At 47.6% G+C, this 20424-nt stretch overlaps 1 protein-coding gene and 1 long non-coding RNA gene across 22 annotated transcripts; one reads left to right on the plus strand and one right to left on the minus strand.

Moving 5' to 3' along the window:
• Positions 1 to 1678: 1678 nt before the first annotated feature.
• Positions 1679 to 18463, minus strand: LOC127930369 (COP9 signalosome complex subunit 1-like). The gene is made up of 13 exons (XM_052520041.1): positions 18317 to 18463; positions 15089 to 15331; positions 14650 to 14742; positions 11092 to 11273; positions 10812 to 10976; positions 8216 to 8351; positions 7714 to 7791; positions 6567 to 6701; positions 6277 to 6371; positions 5922 to 6027; positions 3627 to 3707; positions 2010 to 2167; positions 1679 to 1721 (listed from the first exon to the last, which is right to left on the minus strand). The coding sequence occupies exons 1-13, from the start codon at positions 18347 to 18349 to the stop codon at positions 1679 to 1681; spliced, it is 1548 nt and encodes a 515-aa protein (XP_052376001.1). The 5' UTR covers positions 18350 to 18463.
• Positions 2483 to 3507, plus strand: LOC127930265 (uncharacterized). 21 transcript variants are annotated; one of them, XR_008137586.1, is made up of 7 exons: positions 2483 to 2555; positions 2596 to 2657; positions 2696 to 2809; positions 2886 to 2992; positions 3062 to 3106; positions 3183 to 3334; positions 3373 to 3507. It is a non-coding gene; the product is annotated as an uncharacterized LOC127930265 (long non-coding RNA). The 21 variants fall into 21 exon arrangements; XR_008137589.1 differs by lacking the exon at positions 2886 to 2992 and having other exon boundaries at positions 2734 to 2847; positions 2993 to 3068; positions 3107 to 3334; XR_008137599.1 differs by lacking the exons at positions 2886 to 2992; positions 3062 to 3106 and adding an exon at positions 2993 to 3030 and having other exon boundaries at positions 2734 to 2847; positions 3107 to 3334.
• Positions 18464 to 20424: the final 1961 nt, after the last annotated feature.

Raw genomic sequence — 20424 nt, forward strand, 5'->3', positions numbered from 1 at the left:
ATCAGTGTTTGTCACCGGGTACAGAGCAAAGTGCATCTCTTTACAAAGAACCAGCCAGCTACAGCTGGAAGTGCCTCGTCTCTTCCAAAACGTTCCTTTATTTTAACTTCATTTGAGTAAACAAGGTGTTGTTGGGTCTCGTGTGTCAACAGACATTGTATTTTCATTGTGTTTGTTCTCGTCTTCTCTCCCGCCAGGAAACGTAGGCCCTGGTCAAAAGTAGCGCACCGTAGGGGACGGGGGGGGCCGTTTGAGGGGACAGGGGGGGGCCGTTTGAGGGGACGCAGGTGTTTTTTTCGTGCTAACGTTGGGGCCATGTCATAGGCTGCTTCTCAAATTACACCATGTTGGCCAGACTCCAGCTTAGCAGTTGTAGCTTTGACTTGGCCAAAAGCAGGGCACTATCTGAGGCCTGTTGTGGACAGGCACCCCACACTCCCTCTGTTCATTCAGAGGCACCAGGCATCGTCTGTGTACCAAATGGCACCCTATTCCCTTCATAGCGCCCTACTTTTGACCAGGGCCCCATAGGGTAGTGCAATATATAGGGAGCAGAGTGCCAGCGATGGTGTCATGACGGGACGTCCCCGTCACATGGCGCTGCTCATCCTGGTTGTTTGGCTGTTGGCAGTTGATAGCTCCCCCTGGTTACCTTCTCTAGGAGGGGACTGAGGGAGGAAGAGGGAAGGGAGAGAGAGAGGATGAGAAGAGGGAAGGGAGAGAGGAGGAGGAGAGAGAGGATGAGAAGAGGGAAGGGAGAGAGAGAGGAGGAGAAGGAAGGGAGGAAGAGAGGAGAAGAGAGAGAAAAGTGAACAGATGTAGACTTAACAGTGAAATGTTTAGAGAGGAGAGAGAGAGGTGGATAAATTGTCTCGAGGGGCAGACAACAGTTGATTTCAAACGACGGACACAGTACTAAGACAATACATCACCTGATAAATTAAAATCCTCTGACAACATGTTCCAAATCAAATCACCCGGTGATCTATCCAAGGTTTCCCATTCATTGAGGGATATAGAGGAAGCAGCTTCATCCCCAGAGGTCCGGTTTCCCAGACATAGATTAAACCTCGTCCTGGAGTGAAGAATCTCCATTGAGAATGCTTCTATTCAGGACTTAATTTGTGTCTGGGAAAGATCCATCTCAGTGGTCTAGACTGGGGCCGTGTGGTAACAGCTGTGGTCTAGACTGGGGCCGTGTGGTAACAGCTGTGGTCTAGACTGGGGCCGTGTGGTAACAGCTGTGGTCTAGACCGGGGCCGTGTGGTAACAGCTGTGGTCTAGACCGGGGCCGTGTGGTAACAGCTGTGGTCTAGACTGGGGCCGTGTGGTAACAGCTGTGGTCTAGACCGGGGCCGTGTGGTAACAGCTGTGGTCTAGACTGGGGCCGTGTGGTAACAGCTGTGGTCTAGCTGTGGTCTAGGGGCCGTGTGGTAACAGCTGTGGTCTAGACCGGGCCGTGTGGTAACAGCTGTGGTCTAACAGCTGTGGTCTGTGGTAGACAGCTGGGACTGGGGCCGTGTGGTAACAGCTGTGGTCTAGACTGGGGCCGTGTGGTAACAGCTGGTCACCTTGACATGTATCTGGTTGCGTGTGTGTGGTAACAGCAGCTCTGAGGATCGTGGCTTTGGCTTTGGCGTGAGAGTCTGGAACTCCTGTGCCCATGTGGACAGACTTCTCAAACGTGTGGCCCCTCTGGTCCACGTCCCTGCATACAGGATCTGACATCACACATACAGCTGTGGTTACTCACTACGGGAACTGGGGAGCTGTGAGAGTCTAGACTGGTGTGTGTGGTTACCTTGCTGTGAGTCTATACGTGTGTGTGTGTGTTACCTTGCTGTGAGTGTGAGTGTGTGTGTGTGTTACCTTGCTGTGAGAGTCTAGTCTAGAGTCTGTGTGTGTGTGTGTGTGTTACCTTGCTGTGAGAGTCTATACGTGTGTGTGTGTTACCTTGCTGTGAGAGTCTGCTGTGAGTCTGTGTGTGTGTGTGTGTGCGTGTCTGTGTGTGTGTGTGTGTGTGTGTTACCTTGCTGTGAGAGTCTATACGTGCGTTGATCAGTCCCTCCAGTATGAGCTGGGTCAGTTCATCCTCCAGAGATAACACTGTGGTGTTGAAGGACTGGGACATCTTAGTCATGTCTGCAGACACATACGGGCTGAAGTACTGACACACACACACACACACACCACCTTGCTGTGAGAGTCTGTGTGTGTGTGTGTGTGTTACCTTGCTGTGAGAGTCTGTGTGTGTGTGTGTGTGTGTGTGTGACCTGTGTGTGTGTGTGTGTGTACCTTGCTGTGAGAGTCTATGTGTGTGTGTGTGTGTGTGTGTTACACTATACGCGTGTGCGTGTGACACTGTGAGAGTCAGGTTAACAACTTGGGCTGAAGTACTGACACACACACCAGGTTAACAACTGTGGGCTGAAGTACTGACAGGTTAACAACTTGGGCTGAAGTACCACACACACACACTCAGGTTAACAACTTGGGCTGAAGTACCGACTCAGGTTAACAACTTGGGCTGAAGTACTGACACACACACACACCAGGTTAACAACTTGGGCAGAAGTACTGACACACACACACCAGGTTAACAACTTGGGCTGAAGTACTACCTCAGGTTAACAACTTGGGCTGAAGTACTACCTCAGGTTAACAACTTGGGCTGAAGTACTACCTCAGGACTCAGGTTAACAACTTGGGCTGAAGTACCTACTCAGGACACAGGTTAACAACTTGGGCTGAAGTACCTACTCAGGACACAGGTTAACAACTTGGGCTGAAGTACCTACTCAGGACTCAGGTTAACAACTTGGGCTGAAGTACCTACTCAGGACACAGGTTAACAACTTGGGCTGAACTACCTACTCAGGACACAGGTTAACAACTTGGGCTGAAGTACCTACTCAGGACTCAGGTTAACAACTTGGGCTGAAGTACCTACTCAGGACTCAGGTTAACAACTTGGGCTGAAGTACTACCTCAGGTTAACAACTTGGGCTGAAGTACCTACTCAGGACACAGGTTAACAACTTGGGCTGAAGTACCTACTCAGGACACAGGTTAACAACTTGGGCTGAAGTACCTACTCAGGACTCAGGTTAACAACTTGGGCTGAAGTACCTACTCAGGACACAGGTTAACAACTTGGGCTGAAGTACCTACTCAGGACACAGGTTAACAACTTGGGCTGAAGTACCTACTCAGGACTCAGGTTAACAACTTGGGCTGAAGTACCTACTCAGGACTCAGGTTAACAACTTGGGCTGAAGTACCTACTCAGGACTCAGGTTAACAACTTGGGCTGAAGTACTGACACAGGACTCAGGTTAACAACTTGGGCTGAAGTACTACCTCAGGACTCAGGTTAACAACTTGGGCTGAAGTACCTACTCAGGACTCAGGTTAACAACTTGGGCTGAAGTACTACCTCAGGACTCAGGTTAACAACTTGGGCTGAAGTACCTACTCAGGACTCAGGTTAACAACTTGGGCTGAAGTACTGACTCAGGTTAACAACTTGGGCTGAAGTACTGACTCAGGTGATGTAGGGATATGAAGGAAAGGAATCCAGGTGTAAAACACTGTGTTGTGTTGTCATGGTGCCATGACGGTCTCACCTGTATAAGGGCTCTGTTTCTGATCTGTGTGTACAGTGTTCTAACGTGGGGGGCCAGGTACAGATCCAATAGAAGGTTATCCTGCAGGAGAGAGAGGAAGGGCATTGGTGTTAGGTGCATGGAGCGGCAGGAAGCCTAGTGGTTAGAGCAGGTAGCCTAGTGGTTAGAGGGGCGGCAGGTAGCCTAGTGGTTAGAGCAGGTAGTCTAGTGGTTAGAGCAGGTAGTCTAGTGGTTAGAGGGGCGGCAGGTAGCCTAGTGGTTAGAGCAGGTAGTCTAGTGGTTAGAGCAGGTAGTCTAGTGGTTAGAGGGGCGGCAGGTAGCCTAGTGGTTAGAGCAGGTAGCCTAGTGGTTAGAGCAGGTAGCCTAGTGGTTAGAGCAGGTAGCCTAGTGGTTAGAGCAGGTAGCCTAGTGGTTAGAGCAGGTAGCCTAGTGGTTAGAGCAGGTAGCCTAGTGGTTAGAGCAGGTAGCCGAGTGGTTAGAGCAGGTAGCCTAGTGGTTAGAGTGGTAGCCGTAGCCTGTGGTTAGAGGGGCAGGTAGCCTAGTGGTTAGAGCAGGTAGCCTAGTGGTTAGAGGCAGGTAGCCTAGTGGTTAGAGGCAGGTAGCCGAGTGGTTAGAGCAGGTAGCCAAGTGGTTAGAGCAGGTAGCCGAGTGGTTAGAGCAGGTAGCCGAGTGGTTAGAGCAGGTAGCCTAGTGGTTAACAGCCAGGTAGCCTAGTGGTTAGAGCAGGTAGCCTAGTGGTTAGAGCAGGTAGCCTATGGTTAGAGGTAACAGGTAGCCTGTCTGGTTATCATCTAGTCAGCCTGTAACAGCCAGCTCTGTCTTCTCCATTATCTAGTCAGCCTGTAACAGCCAGCTCTGTCTTCTCCATTATCATCTAGTCAGCCTGTAACAGCCAGCTCTGTCTTCTCCATTATCATCTAGTCAGCCTGTAACAGCCAGCTCTGTCTTCTCCATTATCATCTAGTCAGCCTGTAACAGCCAGCTCTGTCTTCTCCATTATCATCTAGTCAGCCTGTAACAGCCAGCTCTGTCTTCTCCATTATCATCTAGTCAGCCTGTAACAGCCAGCTCTGTCTTCTCCATTATCATCTAGTCAGCCTGTAACTGTGTTGTCTCCATTATCATCTAGTCAGCCTGTAACTGGTTAAACTGTTAGCCATTATCATCTAGTAGAACAGCAGCTCTGTAGCCTTAAACTGTCAGTCTCCATTATCAGGTAGCCTAGTGTAACAGCCAGCTCTGTGGTCTCCATTATCAGGTGTAGCCTTAGTGGTCTCCATTATCAGGTAGCCTGTAACTGTCCACATTAAACTGTTGTCTCCATTATCATCTAGTGGTTAGCCTGTAGGAAGCCAGCTCTGTCTTCTCCATTATCCTAGCTCAGCCTGTAACAGCCAGCTCTGTTGTTCTCCATTAAATCTAGTCAGCCTGTAACAGTTAAAACTGTTGTCTCCATTATCATCTAGTCAGCCTGTAACCCACATTAAACTGTTGTCTCCATTATCATCTAGTCAGCCTGTAATGTAAATAAGAATCTAGTCAGCCTGTAACTGACTCTGTTGTCTCCATTATCATCTAGTCAGCCTAACAGGTGTCTTCTCCATTATCATCTAGTCAGCCTGTAAGAAAACATTATCATCCAAGCCTGTAACTGTCCACATTCAATCAACATTATCATCTAGTCAGCCTGTAAAAGCCAGTTGTTCTCCATTTATCATCTAGTCAGCCTGTAACAGCCAGCTCTGTCTTCTCCATTATCATCTAGTCAGCCTGTAACAGCCAGCTCTGTCTTCTCCATTATCATCTAGTCAGCCTGTAACAGCTGTTGTCTCCATTATCATCTAGTCAGCCTGTAACTGTCCACATTAAACTGTCTTCTCTCCATTATCATCTAGTCAGCCTGTAACAGCCAGCTCTGTCTTCTCCATTATCATCTAGTCAGCCTGTAACTGTCCACATTAAACTGTTGTCTCCATTATCATCTAGTCAGCCTGTAACTGTCCACATTAAACTGTTGTCTCCATTATCATCTAGTCAGCCTGTAACTGTCCACATTAAACTGTTGTCTCCATTATCATCTAGTCAGCCTGTAACAGCCAGCTCTGTCTTCTCCATTATCATCTAGTCAGCCTGTAACAGCCAGCTCTGTCTTCTCCATTATCATCTAGTCAGCCTGTAACAGCCAGCTCTGTTGTCTCCATTATCATCTAGTCAGCCTGTAACAGCCAGCTCTGTCTTCTCCATTATCATCTAGTCAGCCTGTAACTGTCCACATTAAACTGTTGTCTTCCTTACCTTCATCTCATCCAGTAGTTTCAGACAGGATGCGTACTTTGACTCGTAAAACTTGAAGATTATGTCACGCACCTGGGGCTCCAACTCTAAAAACAACTTAAAGGAGCTAGAGGGAGGGAGGGAGGGAGGGAGGGGAGGGAGAGAGAAAGAAAGAAAAGAGAAAGAGGCTGACGTTTCAATATGTACTGAAATCTGTCATCACCCAACAAGCTGCTCCTCTCAATAAGTTCTCATCAAGGCCTTCCACTTGGAGAGAACAATGAAGCTCTTCAAATAACAACAGTTAGCATGTACCTGAAGTGTACTTCTTAGGAGGGGACGACTAAGTGTGGTGCACACTGCGTAGGGAGCCTACCTGCTTGAGATGATGTTCTTCTGTAGTTCCTGTCTGTCGAAAGTGGCCAGGGCACACATCCCTCCATACACCGCTACATTACTGGGGGACAGGAGCTGGGGAGGGGGTCCACAACAGGTTACAACTCCTCAATCCTAAAACACTCCATGTACACAGCAACATCATGGCTCAGACCAGATATGGTGGAGTTGGGGGGGCGGGGTCAGGTGGGTTGGGGGCGGGGGCGGGTGAGTTGGGGACGGGGTCAAGTGAGTAGGGGTCAGAGATAGGGGGATATATTGATATCTGACCTCTGGGAAGTCGCAGTGGTCAAATGAAGCCTGGAGGAAGCACTTGGCGGCTGGTTTGTACTTTCTAGAGGCCAGCTCTGCCAAACCTGGAGGGGGTGGGGTCAAGAGAAACATTTGAAAGCGCAACTCACAATTTAAAAATAGGTTTTATTATAGTATAATGTCTTAGCTGTAGACTTCAGTGGTCCTCCTAACAGTATAATGTCTTAGCTGTAGACTTCAGTGGTCCTCCTAACAGTATAATGTCTTAGCTGTAGACTTCAGTGGTCCTCCTAACAGTACAATGTCTTAGCTGTAGACTTCAGTGGTCCTCCTAACAGTATAATGTCTTAGCTGTAGACTTCAGTGGTCCTCCTAACAGTATAATGTCTTAGCTGTAGACTTCAGTGGTCCTCCTAACAGTATAATGTCTTAGCTGCAGACTTCAGTGGTCCTCCTAACAGTATAATGTCTTAGCTGCAGACTTCAGTGGTCCTCCTAACAGTATAATGTCTTAGCTGTAGACTTCAGTGGTCCTCCAAACAGTATAATGTCTTAGCTGTAGACTTCAGTGGTCCTCCTAACAGTATAATGTCTTAGCTGTAGACTTCAGTGGTCCTCCTAACAGTATAATGTCTTAGCTGTAGACTTCAGTGGTCCTCCTAACAGTACAATGTCTTAGCTGCAGACTTCAGTGGTCCTCCTAACAGTATAATGTCTTAGCTGCAGACTTCAGTGGTCCTCCTAACAGTATAATGTCTTAGCTGCAGACTTCAGTGGTCCTCCTAACAGTACAATGTCTTAGCTGCAGACTTTTAGTGGTCCTCCTGACAGTACAGATGTCTTAGCTGTAGACTTCAGTGGTCCTCGTTGCTAACAGTACAATGTCTTAGCTGGAGAAGTCAGTGACTTTCTCCTAACAGTATAATGTCTTAGCTGTAGACTTCAGTGGTCCTCCCAACAGTCTTTTAGTTTGGTGACTTGGTTCTGACTGTCTCTAACAGTATAATGTCTTAGCTATTAGACTTCAGTGGTCCACACACACAGTACAACCATTTAAAAAGGAGAACATCTATTGAACAAATTCTCATACTGCTTGATTTTCCATGTTTCTCTCACTAGGAAGGTAAGACGGAAAGGTCATTTTTTCATGTCATTCAGTACTAACCTCAGCTATCTCTGGAGTGGATTCTGCCTTGCTGACGTAGCTAAGTACATGGGACCAGTTCTGGAGGTAAACGCTAACCTAGCGAGAGAGAAATACACACCGAGAGAGAGACAGACAGGAGAGAGACAGAGGAGAGAAAAGGTTTGAGAAACATTTCCAAGGATGTTAGGTCAAGACAAGCCACGTTTATAGACTTGACCAAGTGAAGACACAACTTGACGATAAAAGTTGACATGAACATTCATGAACATTCATTTCTGAGGCACCGTGTTGATGATGTCATAGTACCTTGATGACATTCAGGCACCGTGTTGATGATGTCATAGTACCTTGATGACATTCAGACATGTTGATGATGTCATAGTACCTTGATGACATTCAGACACATGTTGATGATGTCATAGTACCTTGATGACATTCAGAAACATGATGATGTCATAGTACCTTGATGACATTCATAAACATTCCTTTCGGAGGCACCGTGTTGATGTTGTCATAGTACCTTGATGACGTTCAGACACATGTTGATGACATGCTTGGCACTAGTGCAGTAGTCTCGGGCTCGGCTGTAACACTTCAGGGCGTTGCTGAGATCTCCACAATCTAAATAGTGGTCCCCAAGGTCATCATGACCCCGCCTGAACAGACAGAGCGGGAAGGGAGGAGGAGAAAAGGTTTGAGGAGGATTTCCAAGGGAGGAGGGGAGGAGGCCAGGTTTATAGACTTGACCAAGAGAGAGGGAGAGGGGGAGGAAGAGAGAGGGAGAGGGGGAGGAAGATTCAGAGGGAGAGGGGGAGGAAGGGAGACATGGAAGGGAGAGGGGAGGAAGGGAGACATTCAGGGGAGGAGTGATAATACAGTAGAACAAAATAAAACAAAAAGTATATATACAGTGAGTGTAAATGAGGTAAGATAAGGGAGTTAAGGCAATAAATAGGCCATGGTGGCGAAGTAATTACAATATAGTAATTAAACACTGGAGTGATAGATGTGCAGAAGATGGATGTGAAAGTAGAGATACTGTGGTGCAAAAGGAGCAAGATAAATAAATAAATACAGTATGGGGATGAGGTAAGGAGATGGGCTGTTTACAGATGGGCTATGTACAGGTGGAGTGATCTGTGAGCTGCGCTGACAGCTGGTGGTTAAAGCTAGTGAGGGAGATGTGAGTCTCCAGCTTCAGAGATTTTTGCAGTTGGTTCCAGTCAGTGACAGCAGAGAACCGGAAGGAAAGACGACGCTCCCTCTCATGGAGCTGAAATCACTGGGTGTGTAAACCCAGCTGATGCCCATAGGTTCTAGACATGCATGATGTCCGAGTTCAATCTCCACTGCTTGTGACCCAGTCGAGTTCCATCTCCACTGCTTGTGACCCAGTCGAGTTCCATCTCCACTGCTTGTGACACAGTCGAGTTCCATCTCCACTGCTTGTGACACAGTCGAGTTCCATCTCCACTGCTTGTGACCCAGTCGAGTTCCATCTCCACTGCTTGTGACATTCAGTCGAGTTCCATCTCCACTGCTTGTGACCCAGTCATCATTCCATCTCCACCTGAACAGACAGAGTCGAGTTCCATCTCCACTGCTTGTGACACAGTCGGCAGTTCCATCTCCACTGCTTGTGACACAGGGCGAGTTCCATCTCCACTGCTTGTGACAGGGTCCCCAGGATCTCCACTGCTTGTGATACAGTCGAGTTCCATCTCCACTGGAGGTGACACAGTCGAGTTCCATCTCCACTGCTTGTGACAAAATAGTCGAGTTCCATCTCCACTGATTGTGACCCAGTCGAGGGAATCTCCACTGCTTGTGACCCAGTCGAGTTCCATCTCCACTGCTTGTGATAGATGTCGAGGATGGATCTCCACTGAGGTGACAAGTCGAAGGAGGAAGACTGCTTGTGACACAGTCGAGTTCCATCTCCACTGCTTGTGACACAGTAGAGTTCCATCTCCACTGCTTGTGACACAGTCGAGTTCCATCTCCACTGCTTGTGACACAGTCTGTTCCATCTCCACTGCTTGTGACACAGTCTGAGTCGCTGGTGGTCTCCACTGCTTGTGACCCAGTGAGTTCCATCTCCACTGCTTGTGACCCAGTGAGTTCCAGTCACTGACAGTGACCCCGGAAGGAAGAATCTCCACTGGGAGTGACACAGTCGAGGGTGTGTAATCTCCACTGCTTGTGACACAGATGTCGAGTTCCATCTCCACTGCTTGTGACACAGTCGAGTTCCATCTCCACTGCTTGTGACACAGTCGAGTTCCATCTCCACTGCTTGTGACCCAGTCGAGTTCCATCTCCACTGCTTGTGACCCAGTCGAACTTCCATCTCCACTGCTTGTGACACAGTCATTTTATTTTACCATCTCCACTGCTTGTGACACAGTCGAGTTCCATCTCCACTGCTTGTGACCCAGTCGAAAGTTCCATCTCCACTGCTTGTGACCCAGTCAAAAAGTTCCATCTCCACTGCTTGTGACCAGTCGAGTACCATCTCCACTGCTTGTGACACAGTCGAGTACCATCTCCACTGCTTGTGACACAGTCGAGTTCCATCTCCACTGCTTGTGACACAGTCGAGTTCCATCTCCACTGCTTGTGACCCAGTCGAGTTCCATCTCCACTGCTTGTGACCCAGTCGAGTACCATCTCCACTGCTTGTGACACAGTCGAGTTCCATCTCCACTGCTTGTGACACAGTCGAGTTCCATCTCCACTGCTTGTGACACAGTCGAGTTCCATCTCCACTGCTTGTGACCCAGTCGAGTTCCATCTCCACTGCTTGTGACCCAGTCGAGTTCCATCTCCACTGCTTGTGACCCAGTCGAGTTCCATCTCCACTGCTTGTGACCCAGTCGAGTTCCATCTCCACTGCTTGTGACCCAGTCGAGTTCCATCTCCACTGCTTGTGACACAGTCGAGTTCCATCTCCACTGCTTGTGACCCAGTCGAGTTCCATCTCCACTGCTTGTGACACAGTCGAGTTCCATCTCCACTGCTTGTGACACAGTCGAGTTCCATCTCCACTGCTTGTGACACACATGTAACACAGTGAAAACAATGTCTACTTGAGTTTCCCCCCTGTAGCTAGTTACCTGATGCTCTCTTTGATAGAGTTTCCCTTGTAGTTCTTGAGGTCAGTGTCCAGCTTCTCCAGTTTGAGAAGGGCCTTTTTCCTGGTGCTCTCTGCCCAGGCTGTGTCCAGGAGAGGGGCCTCCGCCGGCCCATCAGGCACCGCGTCAGGGACACCCTGCGCCTGTCTGGGAATAGACAGAGATGTTAGGGTCGTATGCACACATGCGGGATCTCTCTCACACACACACACACTTTTGTACCTTATATAGGCTCCACTTCACACACACTCTTTCTCCTCACCGCTTGGCGTCGGTGAGTCTGCGGTGGATCTCCTCGTACACGTCTACGTTGAAGGTCCTCTGGACGAAGGACAGGGCCATCTTCAGGGCCTCGGCACGGAGCTGGGGACAATGTTGTGCTATGAACTGCAGTCTCTCAATACGCATCAGACCGCTGTAGCTGGACGCAAACTGCTCCAGGTCCTAGAGAGGGAGACCAGGAGAGATGAAAGACAGAGACAAAAGAGAAATCGAGAGAGAGACAGCGAGAGGCAGTGAGACAGGGAGATTGAGAGAGAGACAGAGAGAGGCAGTGAGACAGGGAGATTGAGAGAGATAAATTGAGAGAGAGACAGCGAGAGGCAGTGAGACAGGGAGATTGAGAGAGAGACAGAGAGAGGCAGTGAGACAGGGAGATTGAGAGAGAGACAGCGAGAGGCAGTGAGACAGGGAGATTGACAGAGAGCGAGAGACAGCGAGAGGCAGTGAGACAGGGAGATTGAGAGAGAGACAGCGAGAGGCAGTGAGATTGAGAGAGAGACAGCGAGAGGCAGTGAGACAGGGAGATTGAGAGAGAGACAGCGAGAGGCAGTGAGACAGGGAGATTGAGAGAGAGACAGAGAGAGGCAGTGAGACAGGGAGATTGAGAGAGAGACAGAGACAAAAGATAAATTGAGAGAGAGACAGCGAGAGGCAGTGAGACAGGGAGATTGAGAGAGAGACAGAGAGAGGCAGTGAGACAGGGAGATTGAGAGAGAGACAGAGAGAGGCAGTGAGACAGGGAGATTGAGAGAGAGACAGAGAGCGAGAGACAGCGAGACAGGGAGATTGAGAGAGAGACAGAGAGATTGAGAGAGAGACAGAGAGAGAGAGAGAGAAAGAGACAAGACAGTGAAAAGATAACACATGATAGGAGTTGACCACCATGTGACAAACTGACTTCATTTAGTTCTGTGTTCAGCATAGAATATAGAAGAACTACAAAGCTAAGGAAGATACGGTCAGTAACTTCCCAGTGCTAGCTTAGTGCTATAGTAAGGTACCAGTACTAGCTTAGTGCTATAGTAAGGTACCAGTACTAGGGCTAGCTTAGTGCTATAGTAAGGTACCAGTGCTAGGGCTAGCTTAGTGCTATAGTAAGGTACCAGTACTAGCTTAGTGCTATAGTAAGGTACCAGTGCTAGGGCTAGCTTAGTGCTATAGTAATGTACCAGGGCTAGCTTAGTGCTATAGTAACGTGCTAGGGCTAGCTTAGTGCTATAGTAAGGTACCAGTGCTAGGGCTAGCTTAGTGCTATAGTAAGGTACCAGTACTAGCTTAGTGCTATAGTAAGGTACCAGTGCTAGGGCTAGCTTAGTGCTATAGTAACGTGCTAGGGCTAGCTTAGTGCTATAGTAACGTGCTAGGGCTAGCTTAGTGCTATAGTAAGGTACCAGTGCTAGGGCTAGCTTAGTGCTATAGTAACGTGCTAGGGCTAGCTTAGTGCTATAGTAACGTGCCAGTGCTAGGGCTAGCTTAGTGCTATAGTAACGTGCTAGGGCTAGCTTAGTGCTATAGTAACGTGCTAGGGCTAGCTTAGTGCTATAGTAAGGTACCAGTGCTAGGGCTAGCTTAGTGCTATAGTAACGTGCTAGGGCTAGCTTAGTGCTATAGTAACGTGCTAGGGCTAGCTTAGTGCTATAGTAAGGTACCAGTGCTAGGGCTAGCTTAGTGCTATAGTAACGTGCTAGGGCTAGCTTAGTGCTATAGTAACGTGCTAGGGCTAGCTTAGTGCTATAGTAAGGTACCAGTGCTAGGGCTAGCTTAGTGCTATAGTAACGTGCTAGGGCTAGCTTAGTGCTATAGTAACGTGCTAGGGCTAGCTTAGTGCTATAGTAAGGTACCAGTGCTAGGGCTAGCTTAGTGCTATAGTAACGTGCTAGGGCTAGCTTAGTGCTATAGTAACGTGCTAGGGCTAGCTTAGTGCTATAGTAAGGTACCAGTGCTAGGGCTAGCTTAGTGCTATAGTAACATGCTAGGGCTAGCTTAGTGCTATAGTAAGGTACCGGTGCTAGCTTAGTGCTATAGTAAGGTACCAGTGCTAGGGCTAGCTTAGTGCTATAGTAACGTGCTAGGGCTAGCTTAGTGCTATAGTAAGGTACCAGTGCTAGGGCTAGCTTAGTGCTATAGTAACGTGCTAGGGCTAGCTTAGTGCTATAGTAAGGTACCAGTGCTAGGGCTAGCTTAGTGCTATAGTAAGGTACCAGTGCTAGCTTAGTGCTATAGTAAGGTACCAGTGCTAGCTTAGTGCTATAGTAAGGTACCAGTGCTAGCTTAGTGCTATAGTAAGGTACCAGTGCTAGCTTAGTGCTATAGTAACGTGCTAGTGCTAGCTTAGTGCTATAGTAAGGTACCAGTGCTAGGGCTAGCTTAGTGCTATAGTAACGTGCTAGGGCTAGCTTAGTGCTATAGTAACGTGCTAGGGCTAGCTTAGTGCTATAGTAACGTGCTAGGGCTAGCTTAGTGCTATAGTAACGTACCAGTGCTAGCTTAGTGCTATAGTAAGGTACCAGTGCTAGCTTAGTGCTATAGTAATGTACCAGTGCTAGCTTAGTGCTATAGTAATGTACCAGTGCTAGGGCTAGCTTAGTGCTATAGTAAGGTACCAGTGCTAGCTTAGTGCTATAGTAATGTACCAGTGCTAGGGTTAGCTTAGTGCTATAGTAAGGTACCAGTGCTAGCTTAGTGCTATAGTAATGTACCAGTGCTAGCTTAGTGCTATAGTAAGGTACCAGTGCTAGCTTAGTGCTATAGTAATGTACCAGTGCTAGGGCTAGCTTAGTGCTATAGTAAGGTACCAGTGCTAGGGCTAGCTTAGTGCTATAGTAACATACCAGTGCTTGGGCTAGCTTAGTGCTATAGTAATGTACCCGTGCTAGGGCTAGCTTAGTGCTATAGTAACGCCCCAGTGCCTGGGCTAGCCAGTGCTATAGTAACGTACCAGTGCTAGCTTAGTGCTATAGTAACGTACCAGTGCTAGCTTAGTGCTATAGTAACATACCAGTGCTAGCTTAGTGCTATAGTAACGTACCAGTGCTAGCTTAGTGCTATAGTAACGTACCAGTGCTAGCTTAGTGCTATAGTAACGTACCAGTGCTAGCTTAGTGCTATAGTAACGTACCAGTGCTAGCTTTGTGCTATAGTAACGTACCAGTGCTAGCTTAGTGATATAGTAACGTACCAGTGCTAGCTTAGTGCTATAGTAACATACCAGTGCTAGCTTAGTGCTATAGTAACATACCAGTGCTAACTTAGTGCTATAGTAACGTACCAGTGCTAGCTTAGTGCTATAGTAACGTACCAGTGCTAGCTTAGTGATATAGTAACGTACCAGTGCTAACTTAGTGCTATAGTAACGTACCAGTGCTAGCTTAGTGCTATAGTAACATACCAGTGCTAGCTTAGTGCTATAGTAACGTACCAGTGCTAACTTAGTGCTATAGTAACGTACCAGTGCTAGCTTAGTGATATAGTAACGTACCAGTGCTAGCTTAGTGCTATAGTAATGTACCAGTGCTAGCTTAGTGCTATAGTAACATACCAGTGTGGGGTTTTCCACCACATAGTTGGTGTCTGGAGCATTCTGCTGGTCTTCCTGGGGGTCAGCATCGATCTGCATTGGCTCAACAGCCCCCTGGAGGAGAGAGAGGGATGGGAGAGAGAGGAGAGAGAAGATGAGATGGAGAGAGAGAGCGTGGGAGATGGAGAGAGAGAGCGTGGGGGAGATGGAGAGAGAGAGCGGGGGAGATGGAGAGAGATGGGTAGAGAGAGGGATGGAAGGGAGGGGGAGAGAGAAGGTGAGATGGAGAGGGAGGGAGCGAGCGGGGGAGAAAGAAGGGGAGATGGAGAGAGAGAGCGGGAGAGATGGGGAGACAGAGGGATGGGAGAGAGAAGATGAGACGGAGATGAGAGTGAGCGTGGGAGACCTTAAAACAACTCCATATATCAGAGCTTCGCTCTGTCTGCTCTGCTGGTCCTACCTCTGGGAGCAGAGAGCATGCTGAGAGGCTGGAGCTGAGGACGTAGTCCCCTGCAGTGAACGGTGACAGCTGATTGGGTCTGCTGCTGCTATGGGAGGTACAGGGAAGCTCTGAGGCTGAGGTCTGGGCCAAGCTAGCCTTACTCTTGTCCCTGTCTCTGGCCATGGCCCTGTCTCTTTCGCTGTCCTGAGCCTGAGCTTGTTCTGCCCCTGCAGAAACCTCCAGCTCTGACACTGAGCTGTCCTGGAGGAGGGAGGTGAGGCGGGAGATGGAGGGGGGAGAGGGAGGGGAGGCAGGAGAGGGGGAGATGCAGGGAAGGAAGGGGGGAGGGGTGGAGGGAGAGGGGGAGATGGAGGGGAGGCGGGAGAGGGGGAGATGCAGAGAAGGAAGGGGGAGGGGGGGAGGGAGAGGGGGGAGATGGAGGGGAGGCGGGAGGGGGGATGCAGGGAAGGAAGGGGGAGATGGGAGGGGGGAGATGGAGGGGAGGCGGGAGAGGGTGAGATGCAGGGAAGGAAGGGGGTGGGGGTGAAGGGAGAGGGGGGAGATGGAGGCGGGAGAGGGGGAGATGCAGGGAAGGAAGGGGGTGGGGGGTGAAGGGAGAGGGGGGAGATGGAGGCGGGAGAGGGGGAGATGCAGGGAAGGAAGGAAGGGGTGACTTAAAGCACTTCGCATGATAAGTCATGTCAGTTGGCCAGAACTCTCACCACATTAGCTGGATGTTATTTGAGGTTGTGTATTGTTAGTAATCACCTACCTCCTCATGCCTTTTGCACACAGTGTATATAGACTCTTTAAAAAAATTATACTGTGTTATTGACTTGTTTATTGTTTACTCCATGTGTAACTGTGTTGTTGTCTGTTCACCCTGCTATGCTTTATCTTGGCCAGGTTGCAGTTGTAAATGAGAACTTGTTCTCAACTAGCCTACCTGGTGAAATAAAAATAAAATAAAATAAATTAACTACATGACCAAAAGTATGTGGACAACCCCTCGTCAAACATCTTATTCCAAAATCATGGGTATTAATATGGAGTTGGTCCCCCTTTTGTTGCTATAACAGCCTCTACTCTTCTGGGAAGGCTTTCCACTAGATGTTGGAACATTGCTGCAGGGACTTGCTTCCATTCAGCCACAAGAACATTAGTGAGGTTGGGCGATTATGTTGGGAGATTAGGCCTGGCTCGCAGTGGGCGTTCAAATTCATCCCAAAGTAATTTGATGGGCTTGAGGTCAGGGCTCTGTGTAGGCTAGTCAAGTTCTTCCACACCGATCGACAAACCATTTCTGTATGGACCTCGCTTGGTGCACGGGGAAATTGTCATGCTGAAACAGGAAAGGGCCTTCCCCAAACTGTTGCCACAAAAAAACAATCTGTGCTGTTGCGTAAACATTTCCCTTCACTGTAACTAAGGGGCCTGAACCATGAAAAACAGCCCCAGACCATTATTCTTTCTCCACCAAACTTTACAGTTGGCACTATGCTTTGGGACAGGGAACATTCTCATTGCATCCACCAAACTTTACAGTTGGCACTATGCTTTGGGACAGGTAACATTCTCCTTGCATCCACCAAACTTTACAGTTGGCACTATGCTTTGGGACAGGTAACATTCTCCTTGCATCCACCAAACCCAGTTGGACTGCCAGAAGGTGAAGCGTGATTCATCACTCCAGAGAACACATTTCCACTGCTCCAGATTCCAATGGCAGTGAGCTTCACACCACTCAACAAAAACATTGAATGGGTTTCCATGGCCGAGCAGTCGCACACAAAGATCACAATGCCAAGCATCACCATGGAAACCCATAGATTTTTTTTTTTTAACCATGCAAGTCAGTTACGAACAAATTCTTATTTACAATGACAGCCTACCCCGGCCAAACCCGAACGACGGCCAATTGTGCACCGCCCTATGGGACTTGGTCGGTTGTGATACAGCCTGGAAACAAACCAGGGTCTGTAGTGACACCTCTAGCACCAAGATGCAGTGCCTTAGACCGCTGCACCACTCGAGAGCCCATGAAGCTTCCGACGAACAGTTCTTGTGCTGACGTTGCTTCTAGAGGCAGTTTGGAACTTAGTAGTGCTTCAGTGGTCCCATTCTGATCTTGTGAGGCCTACAACTTCGCGGCCGAGCCGTTGTTGCTCTTAAGACATTTTCACTTCACAATATCAGCACTTACATTTGTCCAGGGCAGCTCAGCTTGGTAGAAATTTTACAAACTGACTTGTTGGAATAGTGGCATCTTATGACGGTGCCACGCTGAGCTCTTCAGTACGGGCCATTCTACTGCCAATGTTTGTCTATGTAGATTGCATGGATATTATTTAATAGAGATTGCATGGCTGTGTGCTCGATTTTATACACCTGTCAGCAACGGGTGTGGCTGAAATAGCAGAATCCACTAATTTGAAGAGGTGTCCACATACTTTTGGTGATGTAGTGTATATTTGTTGCTGTACAAACAAGGTGGGTCACACATGTGAATTGGTGGAAGAAGCCAGGTCTGAGACATTGAAGAAACATGTCCTGCTTCTTGCACAAAAGGGATGTCAATTAATGCGTTGTCTCTAAATGAACAGCGCCTAAACTGAACTGCAAGGGTTGGTGAAAGGTTTCAGGGTGACAGTAACTTCTGCCAGTCCGGTGGATGTTGTTTATCTAGTTGATTATAACAGACAATTTAAAAAGTGTTTCCATGGCAATCCTCTCTAGCTAACTACATTTTTATTTAGCTAGCTAAATGGCTTGCATTTTAGGTGGCTACGCTAACGTTTGACACAGATGTAGCTATGCTAGTAAGGAATTACTAACTGCAGTCAGGTTTCTTTTTAAGTGAGCAAATTACAGTAACGACTCAACACGAGCCATCAAACTGTCTGTTTACATTTTCTATAACTAATTTAGCTACACTTGTTTTTTTTTTTGAAATCCGCCGACTCGTTAGCTATATCTATCAAACAAATTGAAGATTTATAATCTATAATAAACCAAGTTCAATCCGCCCTAACGCTACATTTATTAGCTAATAAGGACTAACTTGATGTTGAGACCCCATCATAGCTTCTTAGCTAACATTAGCTAGCAAGGTTAGCTAACTCTAGTTGAAAACACTTTGTTAGAGGACCAAATAGATCAACTCAATCTAAACAAAAAATATAGTCATTCAAACGTGTTCCCGGTTATATAAACTGTTGAAAACAAGTTTTGAAAACACAAGTTTACCTGAAAGTTAAAGACCTGTACGGGCAGAGGCATCTCCTTCTCTGCCGACACAAACACAATAATCACATCCGGGGTATGGGAGTGCAACTTCTATCTCAATCCCCGTGGAGCAAAAGTCACTGCCTAAAATCAAAATATGGCTAGCTGGAACAAACCCAACTTTGGCGCTGCTATGAAACGTTTTAATACCCACAGTCATACATTATCATACATGGTTATAAGGCCTAGTATATAAAGCCTCGTATATAAAGTACACCGCATTCGAGAAGTATTCAGACCTCTACACTTTTTCCACATTTTGTTACGTGACAGCCTTATTCCCTCAAAACCAAGAATTCCTGATTAGTCAGGGAAAATCCCATGTCTGGTTGACTGTGAGCATCAGAAATGTCACCCTAATCCCCATATACAGTGCATTCAGAAAGTATTCAAACCCCTTGACTTTTTCCATATTTTGTTATGTTATTCAGTTGATTGGACATGATTTGGAAAGGCACACACCTGTCTATATAAGGTCCCACAGTTGACAGTGAATGTCAGAGCAAAAACCAAGCCATGAGTTCGAAGGAATTGTTTCGAGGCACAGATCTGGGGAAGGGTACCAAAACATTAAAGGTCATTGAAGCATTGAATGTCCCCAAGAACACAGTAGTCTCCATCATTCTTAAATTGAAGAAGTTTGGAACCACCAAGACTCTTCCTAGAGCTGGCCGCCCGGCCAAACTGAGCAATCAGGAGAGAAGGGCCTTGGTCAGGGAGGTGACCAAGAACCCAATGATCACTCTGACAGAGCTCCAGAGTTCCTCTGTGGAGATGAGAGAACCTTCTAGAAGAACTACCATCTCTGCAACACTCCACTAATCAGGCCATTATGGTAGAGCGGCCAGACAGAAGCCACTCCTCATTAAAAGGCTCATGACAGTCTGCTTGGAGTTTGTCATAAAGCACCTAGAGAACTCTCAGACCGTGAGAAACAAGATTCTCTGGTCTGATGAAACCAAGATTGAACTCTTTGGTCTGAATGCCAGGCTTCACGTCTGGAGGAAACCTGTCACCATCCCTACGGTGAAGCATGGTGGTGGCAGCATCAAGCTGTGGGGATGTTTTTCAGCGGAAGGGACTGGGAGACTAGTCAGGATCGAGGCAAAGATGAACGGCCCAAAGTACAGAGAGATCCTTAATAAAAACCTGCTCCATAGAACTCAGGACCTCAGATTGGGGAGAAGGTTCACCTTCCAACAGGACAACGACCCTAAGCACACAGTCAAGACAACACAGGAGTGGCTTCGGGACAAGTCTCTGAATGTTCTTGAGTGGCCCGGACTTGAACCCAATCGAATATCACTGGAGTGACCTGAAAATAGGCGTCTGACAGAGTTTGACAGGATCTCCAGAGAGGAACGGGAGAAACTCCCCAAATGCAGGTGTGCCAAACTTGTAGCATCATACCCAAGAAGACTCAAGGCTGTTATCGATGCCAAAGGGGCTTGAACAAAGTACTGAGTAATGGGTCTGCATACTTATGTAAATGTAATATTTCCATTTTTTTTATTTGTATACATTAGAAAAAATATCTAAAAACCTGCTTTTGCTTTGTCATTATGGGGCACCTGTGTGTCAGTATAACTGGGGATAGTTAGTCTACTGGAGGCACACACAGCGTATGGATCTGTGCAAACTGCTACAGAAAGTGTATAGATTTGACCCTACGGACAGTAAGGGTTTTCAAGAGCTTATAAGTACTATTACTGAATGAAGACATATAAACTCAACATACAACAATTTAACTGATTTTACTGAGTTACAGTTCATATAAGGAAATCAGTCAATTTAAATGGATTCATTAGGCCATAATCTATGGATTTCACATGCCTGGGAATACAGATTCATCTGTTGATCACAGATACCTCTAATGGGCTCAGGATCTCGTCACTGTATTTTTCTGCATTCAAATTGCCATCGATAAAATGCAATTGTGTTCGTCGTCCGTAGCTTATGCCTGCCTATACCATAACCCCACCGCCACCATGGGGCACTCTGTTCACATCGTTGACATCAGTAAACCGCTCGCTCACACGACACCATACAACGTGGTCTGTGGTTGTGAG

This window comes from Oncorhynchus keta, chromosome 5 (assembly GCF_023373465.1).
Source record: "Oncorhynchus keta strain PuntledgeMale-10-30-2019 chromosome 5, Oket_V2, whole genome shotgun sequence".
Classification (NCBI taxonomy): domain Eukaryota; kingdom Metazoa; phylum Chordata; class Actinopteri; order Salmoniformes; family Salmonidae; genus Oncorhynchus; species Oncorhynchus keta.